Genomic DNA, 11,553 nt, shown 5'->3' with positions numbered 1-11,553 from the left:
CAACGTCGGAGCTTGACATGAGACGACAGCAGAGGAAAAGAGATTAGATCTCAGGCTCTGATACCATAACAAACACGAGGATTTAGGTGTAGAGTAGCACATCACAATCGGCCGACTCTCCTCTGATATTTATATTGCTCATGTTGTGTGATACAAGTTGTACAGGATAGATACAAATATTGAGATAACAACTAACAGCTAACCAATGTTGTTATGCTAACGTGTTAATGAACACGTTTAACACTTAGTCACCGTTAGGCTTAAGCCTCCTTTGATTGTGTTTAAACTGAGCCAATTTGTATTTGCTCGTATAGCGTGGGTTGTAACTTAAGCCGGTATACTAGGCTAGGAAGCTAAAGTGTTAAGACTGTTTTATCATGGGGACTTTACAAATTTAAATCCCTAGCAAGTTGTGCCATCCATCTATAAATATTACATTGAGCCATTTCACCTTTTCAACTCCTGAACATCAAGGGAACATACAAGTCACACTTCAATTTTCTCATAAAAATATGAATTCTCATACTCGAGTAGAGAGTACACAGGAGTACAATTAATGACCAATTCTCATGTTCTATAGACATGAGCACACACACACTCACAGATTATGCATGGCACTGCGTGCCATTTGTACCAGTAAGACGAGCCGTGCTTGTCTAGCCAGATGACCCGGTAAGCGATGCTTCACCAACAAACGCTGCAACTTCTGCTGGGTACTGAGCGTGGAGTGTGAAATACAGGACCCCGACGGCGCCCGTGGCCATGACTAAAATGACAAAAAGAATGACGGGTCTCTTCCCCCACTGCCCCATGATCCCGAGCGCGAACGGGTAGAGGAGCACGAGGATGCACATGTTGAACATCATCCCGAGCACCACGTGTTGCGCCTGCTCCGTGAAAAACCCCCATGTCGCGGCCTTGCCTATGGCCGCTCCGACGGCCGCCACGTTCACAACGAGCACCGCCACGGTCGGGATCAGCAGGGGCACCCACCTCACGGTGTATAGGTCGGCAAACTTGTCGTTGGAGCAAGCCTCCGTCTGCTTGGACGTGAGCCTGAAGTATATCCCCTTACCGGTCACGAGCTTTAGCGCCAAGTACAGCACCGCTGTCGGGTACACGCCGGTGGCGGCGATCATGTAGAACTGCTCGTTGCGGAACCAGTCGAGCACCGTGATCCCCGCCCATTTCACCTCGAACATTCCGATCACGTGCACCATCGCTATGACGGCGACAAGGTACATGATGTAAGTGCCGAACGGCCTCTGGATGTAGAGCTGGTCGGAGAAGAGCCACAAGACCGGGAAGAGGTTGTATGCCAGGATGAACACGGTGACGATCGGGTACGTGGACATGTTGAGGTACGCGACGCGCTGCAGAGGGTGCATCCGGCGGCCGGCGAGGAGCGCGTTGCTATGGGAGAAGAACATCTCCAGGGATCCTCCTGACCACCGGAGCAACTGGTAGAGGCGCTCGGTGAGGTTGATCGGCGCGGTGCCACGGAACGCGGCCGGCTCCATGGAGCAGTATGTGGAGCGCCACCCTTGCCGGTGCATGCGGAAACCGGTCGCCACGTCCTCCGTCGCGATGTCATACACCCACCCGACGTCTCTCCCCCATGAACTCCTTTCATCGTAGGCGCACGTCATTAGAGTAGCAAGGTCGTTGCTGAGCTGCTCGTCGACCAGCACCGGCGTGATGGACCTCTCTTGGACAGCCGCATCCGGCATCGAGTTTACCAACGGTATCGAGTTGCCAAACTTATTACCTGCCATCCCTAGGAGCTTGATGTTCTCCGCTCGATAACGCGGTGGCTCCATGCCGTAGAGCGCGACACGACGGAACATGGTTCCGGTGCCGAGGTAGGAGGGGCCTTGGATGCCATTGAGGCAGAGCATGGTGCCGTCGAAGAAGACACGGTTGTGGTTGGCGTAGCGATCTGTCGGGTCTACATCGTCGAAGCGCTGGGGGAACTGGACGAAGGCGGTGTTCTGGCCATCCCGAGGGTCGAGCATGAAGCACATCGGGACACGGAAAGCCTGCGAGTTGTTGATGTAGTGGTCGCAGTCGAAGTTTATGATGAAGGGCGCGTTGGAGAGCAACGCGGAGACGCGGAGCATCGCGTTCATGGCGCCTGCCTTCTTTTGGTGGTTATAGCCGGGGCGCTTCTCCCGGGAAATGTACACAAGCATGGGGAGCCTCGTGTCAACGTTGCTGAAGTCAAATGGATTTCGAGTGCTCGCCGGCGAACCCAGTTGTGTTTTACAACTTGGATGTGTTAGTATGACCTGCCAAAAGAACATGTTAGTTTTAGACTCAGTTTCTTTTTTCTGAAATATGAGTAGTAGATGATATTGTAGAGTATATTTGTCAGTCGACGCGATATATGTTTTTTTATATAACTGTAATCAAATGCAGGTTCTGTCCCAAAGAAAGCTGAGTAGGGGCTTAACAAATCCCTTTGAATTGTTGTAAGAAAAGAAATCCGGACTTAGGCTACTTACAAAAAATATCGTCTAAGGAATATAGTACGAAAAAACAAAATTATTTATTTCCCTTCATTTTACTTGTTTTTATTATTGTATCACTTACGCCAGTGCTAAAGCTCGGCTGTTGTGGTACCCAAATGTTTCTATCTCAATTTTGAGTAGTAGATTCAAACTGAAACTAAGCTATGATTTAAATTGTTGGAATGTATTGTCTAACCCTTTCCACCAATTTGGTTTCTTGGTTGTGTGGGCTAGTGCATCGACTAAATTAGGTATTAGAGCAAGTAGATCACAAGTTTAGTTTTCTTGTACGCGAGGGAAAAATGTTCAAATATATTGCCTAGCCATTTTCACCGTCTAGACTTTTTGTTATATATAAAACATGTTCAAACTAAAAATAAAAATGCATGTAGTTTTGGAATTTCGAACGTTGACGAAGCTTCAACCTGAGCAGACGTCGAAATTTCTTAGATTTAGTTAGTGGATACAAAATAATTTACAACCGCTGTTTTTCGGGCTGGATCAGTCTAAATGCAAAACAAGTTCAAATTTGACCTCATAATAATTCAGCGAAATATGATCGGGTTTTTTTGTACATAAGTCCAAAAAAACTATTCGTTACCGAAATTTAAACTGTGAGATTGAGATAGCCAAACCCAGAAAATTTGGAGGATTGAGTAATTGGAAAGGCAATTATTATACCTGAACAATTCCAGCATGCTGGCCTCTTCGATGGTTGTCAGCTTGCTCAATCCATGTGCCTGGCCATTGTGTCCCATCAGCCATCCACGTGGCACGTAGCCCGTCGCCTTTGTTATACGCGTCAGAACGTTTTCGGATGGTGCTTGAAAGGGAGTCTATCCTCACCTTGAACTCCTCATATTCTCTGCGCACACGCCTATGATCCCTCATGAATTCGCCGGCATTACCGCCGACGCATGGCTGTGTTTTCATCCCAAAGTAGTTCTCCGGGGACCTTGGCTCGACGCAGTGCTTCCGGCAGAACGGTACCCACAGCTCGGCGAAACTGGCAACCTCGACCATGGCCTCGTAGTGGACCAGCGTGCCGCCATCGTCGGAGAGGTAGCAGGCGTACCTGTCGACTGGGTAGTCGGTGGCGAGGATGGAGAGGATGGTGTTTACGGTGTACAGGATGGGCTCATCGACGGGGTCGACGGTGGTGACAAAGACGTCGATGCCGGGGAGATTAGCGTCGCCGGAGGAGCCGTACAGGTGCGCGAGGGCGGCCATGTCCGGGACGCGTTTGATGGGGTTGAGCTTGGGGAGCTGGTTGAGGATCCATGAGAGGGCGAACCAGGTGTCCGCGACCATGGAGGTGGTCCAGAGCCACACGCCGTCGTGGTTTGTGTGCTTCACGCGCCACCCGAAGAAGGCGACGACGGCGATCAGTCGCACGAGAATCAAGAATCTGTTGGAGATTAAGAGACAGCCGTGTTAACATGTGTAGGAGATGTATAGCAATAATCTACATCAATGGATAGCCAGAAAGACGTGCGGATCGAGACCTGTAAGGATGCAGGATACTGGCCTTGACCTTCATGGTCCGGAACAGCAGTGGCCGGGCACCGTCGCCGGAGACGTTTCCCGGCATTTCTCCCTCGTCGGCTGCCACCCACACGTCATCTTTGGTGCGCTTGGCAGGCGGCGAGTCCGCTGCTGCGCTGGCGCCGCGCCCACTCTCTACGTCGGCCACAGCGTAGCCGTCGGGGGTGTCGATGCGGAGAGCGTTGGCTCTACGAGTGACTGCCGCGGCCATCGTGTCCGCTGTGGACGATGTACGTACACGGTGCTGATCTCCTTCTTGAGAGGGGTGCTTGCCTCGGGTGGGTTATATATAGCGTGGCCGCCATTGGACTACGGTGCTGGGTTCCATAAACCATGGGTCGTGTGCGACGTCTGCATGGTCAAATACTGCAAGAGTCTGCAACTTGCCGCCGCACTCAACCCTGGTGAATATATTCCTTTTGCTCCACCGCGGCAAGAATGTTTGTTCTTTGTTCTGACCGATCAAATGCTACCGGCAAAACCTCAAGTGCTAGTGGAGTACTTTATATTTCTACACTCGCGTGTCTAATAAACTGGAGTAACATCGCTATAGAAGAGTAGAAGACGTGTGCGCTTACACCAGTAGAGGCGAAGCTACATGGATCGTCCAAGTCAAACCAGCTGGACGGAAAGGTACATGAGAACGCTGTATACCCCTCTCAGGTCTATGGATGCAGTGCCACTAGCGGGCACGCAGCTATATATTAGATCATCTAGCAGACGTCCTAAAAAGGCTAAACCTGTAAAATTGCTTTAATTTTATCCTGAAATCTCACGGGCGGGTGCGGGCCAGATGGACGTCCTAGGCACACGCACTAGGAGTCCAGCTGTTAAAAAAATGGTAAGCTAGCTCATATTAGGTGTTGTTTTTTTAAAAAATTGTAACTTTTAAATCGTGGGGCGAAATTACAATTCATTTTCACTTCTAAAATCTTCACGACGAGATCTTCAAAACTAGACCACATTTTCATATGTTTCGGTGAATTTTTTTAACAAGCAACTTTGATGTGCAACAGAGCAACTTTGTTGTGCAGCAAAATAACTTTGATGTGCGACAAAGCAACTTTAATGTGCAGCGAACATGTACACTTTTTGGTACACGAAGACACAACTTTGGTGCCCGACAACAATTTTGTCCATCGGAGCAATTTGAATGTGTGATGAAGCAACTTAAGTGCCCTGCAGAGCAACTTTGGTGCCCGGCGACGCAGTTTTTGAACCCTGCAGAGCAACTTTGGCGCCCGACCGAGCAATTTTAGTATCCTGCAGAGCAACTTTGGTACCCCACAGAGAAAAATTGGTTTGTGATGGCTCAATTTTGGCGTCCAGCGAAACAACTTTGGTGCCCATCGAATAATTTTTGATGGATGGATGAGCAACTTTGGTGTCCAGCAACTTTCATTGTGAATGTAGATTTACGTTGTGCAGCAAAGTTGCTTCGCTCCACAATAAAGTTGCATCGTCTCGCATTATAATTGTTTTGTCGCACGTAGAAGTTGCTTTAAAAAAACTTCATCAAAATACATAGAAATGAGATCTAGTTTTGAAGAGCTCACCGTAAGAAATTCAAAACTGAAAGCGGATTCTAATTTCGACATCTGGTGCAAAATTTATATGATTTTGAACATTTGAAAAGAAAAATTAATCTCAATTATTTCACGCGTTTTCTGCTAAGATCAGGTCCCGTACCAATATGTACGAAATTTTTCCTTTTTTTATCTTTTGGATGACGGGAACACTAACTTTCCTTATTTAGGGGTGTGCCAGGATTAACCAACGAGCAAGCGCGTGCTCGCTAGACACGCTCGTAAAATTACTGTACTTCATTGGAGGCTGGGGTAAGCAAAAGCGTCTACGTCCAACTTTTTTATCTTCATATTGAGTTGTACGCATCTTTGTTATGCAGGTTGTGACTTTGGTTAAACTGTTGAGTTAATAAAACACCTTCTTTACCCTCGAAAACTTCCTTTTATTGAAAAAGTAGATCACCATATCCTGAGCATTAAAAGAAGGTTTAGGGGATCCACTGATGGCAACAAAGTTGCGTGTGCACCAATTCGTTGGAACTCAAACCACAGGTAACTCACACGGTTTATATCGAACAATTGGGGTCTACGAAAACATCTTTCTTTTCTATCTCATCAAGCGACACTAACAATAAATAATTGTTTTGTGCCCCAACTCAACCGTGTGGAAATCAGATATCAATATGATAATAAAACAGTAGGAAAGTAAATAAAACTAAATGTGACATAAAGTGAAGACGATGATTCTAATATGTAAAACAAAATGAAAACTATAAATGCTAGCTATATAAATGTTTTTGTTTTTTTGAAATTGCAAAAAATGTAAAAAGTATTATATGCTAAAATGTGTACCTTTCTTTTTCGTCCGACTTTTGGGTGTGCCAGTGATTTTAGTTGGCGCAACAAGTGCACCCCCTCCCCCGCGTGGGTCACTAATTTCCCCTCCCCTGGGATGCGGCGAGCGTTCGGCAACATGGCCTTTAGAGGTTCGGCAACATGGCCTTTATTGGATGATGTGTCAGCGGATCTAGGTGTGTGTGCTTTACGTGGTGGTCTGTATAGCGTGTATGTCGACATGTCGGCCAATTTGGTGCGTATGCATTCATCTTCCGGCTTTGGTCCCTTCTATGTCTTTTGTTGCCACCTGGATGTATTGTTTTCCGCGACGTTGTACGCCAAGGTGGACTGCGCCAAACCATCCTTGTCCACACCTGATCAGGTCTTGAAGGGGGGTTTGTGTATGTAAAACAAAAAATATTACCAAACGCGATCGTCCAAGATCTATCTACGAAGTAACATAAACACTTAGGAGGATCAACTTATACTCACCGAGAGGATAGCGGAAGACTCAATGATGAAGTTGATGAAGAACTCACGCAAGGCTTAGAATCCCATCCGATGAACTTGTGCAGGACTCCGCCTTACCGATAGTGTTCAGAAGACTCGGTGGGAAGAGCTTCGCCCACTTGATGAAGATTCAATGGCGCATATGTGGAGAACCTCCACACGAGAGAACCTCCATGAAGGGAGAGAGCCATCCAAAGTGCTAAATTTGTTGTGCATTGAGATAGAGAGAGAGAGAGAGAGAGAGAGAGAGAGAGAGAGAGAGGAGGGGCTCCTCCTTATATAAGGGGTCAAGGGGCACCAACTTAGGGAAGGGGCAACTGCCGGCCCCAGGAGAAACCCTAGGACACCCCACCTGCCCCTTCCACCAACCTAGGGTGGCCTTAGGCCGGTTTCCCAACTTGGGTTGTCTCTGGGAGGCCCCTTGGGGCCTTAGGTGTCCGTATGAGCCCCGGAGAGGCCCATGCAGCCAACCCTTCTTTAGGGCTGCCTTCGGGGGGGGCGGGGGCTTATGGACATGGGAGGACACTTACATGGGCCCTAAAAGAGGCCCATGTAGCCAGCCTAGGAGGGTTGGGCATTCCCCACCCTCCCGACACTCCATACGAAGGTCCAACCCTAATTTTCTCTCACATAATTTCCCAAAACAATTCCATAAAATTCCTGAAACTCTTTCAATCACTTTGGAGCATTCCGAAACTACTAGAACACTTTCGATAATTTTTCTCTATCTTATTTTGTGTCTGATCAATTCAAGTGTACCTCCGGAAATATTCCGATAACACTGATGCTCCAATACTTCACCAAAACTATTTCTATGCTGAAGGAACTATTCCGGACATTCTCTCAACCACATACCATATTTATATCAAATGCACAAGTACTATTAAGAACATATGACACTTCAGCGTGTGACCCTGACATGCCCAATCACTCACAGACATGATTTCTAAACTCTTCCGCATCAATAACTAATAGAGGGCCGGGGAACCCATAATAGCTCATGTTTGGGATTGAGTAACCTTCCGTGATATGCTATAGTATAAATATCATTTCTTGGCGATATCATGAAACAACTAGGAAAAGGATTATAGGCCCCGAGCCACCTCTCTTTTCGATGTCGACCATCCAATTCGTTTCAATCTTGCGCCAACTAATTTTGTTTGACCTAAATACCCCTCTATATATATATGAGCCCCAGGGTTTCCTCGAGTAGAGCGCCGCAGAAACACCAAAACCCAAAAAAAAGAGGCTGCAACAGCGGAGATTGACGGGGGAAACTCTGCCGGAGCCACCGCCGGAGGGATCTCTACCTTCTCCAATGTCTTCCACATCAACACCATGATGAAGGAGGGGGGGGGGGGGGGTAGTTCACCTCTAGACCATGGGTTTGTGGCAGTAGCTTTATCTATTTCTCTTTTGTTCTTCATAGATCTTAGTACCATATGAGCTGGCCAACATGATTATGTTCATATATGAATTGCTATGTTGTGGATCTTTATTCTATGATATTATGATATGATATTGGAATCTATTGTGTGTAAGATGTATTGATAGATGCATATTATATACCCCATTCTTAAGTATTGGTTCCGATCCAACTTGCATGCAAGAACATGTGTGGGGAGATATGTGTATTATATGGAGTAACATGGTTTTAGTGATTGGATAGTGACAACAAATTCATGATCTAGTATGGTTTTGCATTTTCCGTTGCTACCTCACTAGGGATAAAGTGAATGCATGTGCTATGTTTATCACGTGACAAAAGTGATAGTCTTGTTTGTTCAAGGTTGAATTTGATATTCAAACACCATGTCAAAGTACTTATGACTATGCTCTGTTAATTCTTAATAAGGATTTCCTGGATTTTTCCCTTTTCTTTGTGGAGTGTAAGAGAGATGTGTTGCATCATCTCTATGTTAGGATACGATGCACATATGAATGCTTATCAAACACATATTGAAGTTCCACTAATATTATCTCATTGATGAATTGTTATTATCAACTACAACTTTAAAAAAAATAGTAGATAAGTGAACCCATGAACCTTGTTCTAATTTTAATCATAAGAAACACCTTTCCATTGCAATTATCTTACTTTCTATTTGCAGCAATATTTTAATCCAGAAATACAAAAATACTTAGTTTTTTTAATCACACACAAAATCTAAAAACAACTATCTCTCTACTGCATTTAGTTAGTTTATTTATTCTACTTTACTTTCACTACATATTTTATTTACAAATACTAATACGAAACCTTGTGCTTGACGATCATACGGTAGAGTTGGGGACACAAGGAAATTTCTTTACTTTGCAGGATTGCTAGAAGAAGAGGAAAAGAGATGACTCTAAGCCAATTCCCCGAGTGTTAGATATAAACCTCGAGTCACCCTCGTAGGGAAAATTCTTTGCTGACTACAACACTCCTCTGGAATCAAGGCAATCCATCGTGAATTGCCATCAGCCGCAGAGACTAGTTCACGAGCTACCGCTGGTGGTCTTTTTTTTTGCACGTAGGCGGTTTGGGTTACCATTGGCGGACTTTCATTTTCACGTCATGCAAGCAGTTGCGGCTATAAGCCTTTTGCTAGTAGTGGTATGTAGGGAAACTCCACACGAGAGAACCTCCACGAAGGGAGAGACTCCACATGGGATAGGGATAGAGGATAGATCCATCCAAAGGGTTGAGTTTGTTGTGCATTGAGAGAGGGGGTGGGCGTTCGTCCACCCTCCCGACACTTCGGCACTCCTCCGACACTTCATACGAAGGTACGAAAATCTAATTTTCTCTCACAGTATTTCCCAGATTCACAAAATTCTTTTGATCATTTTGGAACATTCCACATCTACCAGAACACTTACGATAATTTTTCTCTCTCATATTTAGTGTCGGATAAATTCCAGTGTACCTCAATACTCCGATCGAAATGACTATAATACTTCACCGAAACTATTTAGATGTCGCCATAATTATTCTTGATGTTCTCTCAACCACATACCATATTTAGCAAAAATGCATCAATTACTAATAAGAACAAAGAACATTTCAGCGTGACATGCCCAATCACTCACAATCATGATTCTGAAATTCTTTCGGATCAATGACTAACAGACCGGGACATCCATAATAGCTCCTAGTCGTGATTGAATATCCTTCTATGGTATCTTTACGAGGTGACACTTTGGTATCCTCGTGATTCAAATCTTGATCTCTATACTGTTAACCTCGATCTAGTTTCATTCTCTTTCTCGTACACTATTCCAATGTTTTTATAATTCACATTACAAAGTGTGTGGCCAGATGATTGGGTGGCATCTTAATACCAAAATGAGCCCTGAGTATATCTCTCGTTATACCGGAGGAGCAAGTACCATCAAGTCGTCGGACATTCTTTTCAACATATATGACTACCATATTTCTCATCTCCTTTTACGGTAGACTTCTGATGGTAACCGATACATGCCTTCTAGAATTAGATCTATTCATACTGTCATGTTCTAAGGATTCCCGTTTTATAAGATTACACATGGTTAGTAGTATTAACAAGGAATAATGTCAATACTATATCTGATAAAACTGGGTATGTTCAGTATCATTGTCCTTTTTAACATTATATTCCTATTATTGTCAGTATTTCCAATACTCGTGATCGGTCAACACACAAGCTAGTCCTAGAGGCGGGATTGGGAACACTTGTTTTTTCATTCTTATACACATGCTTACAAGTTTTTCTTCAAATCTCATATTCAAGATAGAGAGCGGTTGTAGCATATTAAAATAAACTTTATCACAAAATTTGGAGTAAATAATGAACACTTTGTTATTTTCTCTCGGGCATAACTCCTTCAGGTGTTGAATACGACTCCCCTCTTTCCTTCTTCGTCGTCTTCTTCTCTGATGCTCCTGCTTCCAGTGGGTTGTTGCTCTTTCAATGGATTTCTTCTTCTTGGGTCGACCTCACGCTCTTTTTCTTTGCCGCACCTTGGGGCCTGCCATGGCTTGTTGTCCTTCTTGTGGCGTTGTGCGGCAAGTGCATATCGATGTCATGTGGCAACTGCCCTGTGGGGCCATCTCTTCTCCGATTTTTGGGTGTGATTCGTTGTTTCTGCATGGGTGTGGTTCATACGATGTTGGTGTGGCGCATTGTGTTTGTTGGTGAGGTCGCTCCCATGGCTTGGTGTAGCTACGTGTTTCCACCGAATGTTTCTTCCGATCGGAGTATTTTTGGTATTCCACCTGAGATTGTTTTGGAACGTTCACCATGTGGCATGCAAAGATGAGCAAGTCATTTCCTGGTTTCTTGGAGCCGCGAGGATATCTGCCTCTTATTTTGCTGGTGTTTCTTCTTGATGTTTGTTTTTTGTTGGGTTTTTGTGGTTTTGTCATAGTTGTTCCATGTCTATCTATGTTGTTGCCTTGTCCTTTATTTTTAATTCGTGGCGTGGTTGTTTTCTGGTTTCAGGCTAGTTGAGTGTTGTCTCTCCATTCTTTCATTTCTCAGTTTTATTATAAGTTTCTTCATGTTGGTTGGTGCGTTTTTGTGCTCCGGGCACTATTGATCTTCGGTGTTGTCGTCATATGGTGGGTTGTTGTTACTCGAAGAGAATTAGTATACAAGGAT

At 45.0% G+C, this 11,553-nt stretch overlaps 1 protein-coding gene across 1 annotated transcript; it reads right to left on the bottom strand.

Moving 5' to 3' along the window:
• Nucleotides 1-493: 493 nt before the first annotated feature.
• Nucleotides 494-4,294, bottom strand: LOC127333146 (mixed-linked glucan synthase 2). The gene is made up of 3 exons (XM_051359473.2): nucleotides 4,016-4,294; nucleotides 3,192-3,918; nucleotides 494-2,288 (listed from the first exon to the last, which is right to left on the bottom strand). Exons 1-3 carry the CDS (start codon nucleotides 4,264-4,266, stop codon nucleotides 657-659), a joined length of 2,610 nt encoding a protein of 869 aa, XP_051215433.1. The 5' UTR covers nucleotides 4,267-4,294; the 3' UTR covers nucleotides 494-656.
• Between the last annotated feature and the right edge of the window lie 7,259 nt (nucleotides 4,295-11,553).

Source organism: Lolium perenne, chromosome 2 (assembly GCF_019359855.2).
Source record: "Lolium perenne isolate Kyuss_39 chromosome 2, Kyuss_2.0, whole genome shotgun sequence".
Lineage (NCBI taxonomy): Eukaryota > Viridiplantae > Streptophyta > Magnoliopsida > Poales > Poaceae > Lolium > Lolium perenne.
This window is presented reverse-complemented; position numbering and strand designations above follow the sequence as displayed.

Bases quoted from the DNA above. Each gene is read 5' to 3' on its own strand.
- LOC127333146 (XM_051359473.2), bottom strand. From the start codon at position 4,266: ATGGCCGCGGCAGTCACTCGTAGAGCCAACGCTCTCCGCATCGACACC. The intron at 3,919-4,015 runs GTCTCGATCCGC...AATCTCCAACAG, and splicing joins AGTATCCTGCATCCTTACAG to ATTCTTGATTCTCGTGCGAC. The intron at 2,289-3,191 runs GTATAATAATTG...TTCTTTTGGCAG, and splicing joins AGCATGCTGGAATTGTTCAG to GTCATACTAACACATCCAAG.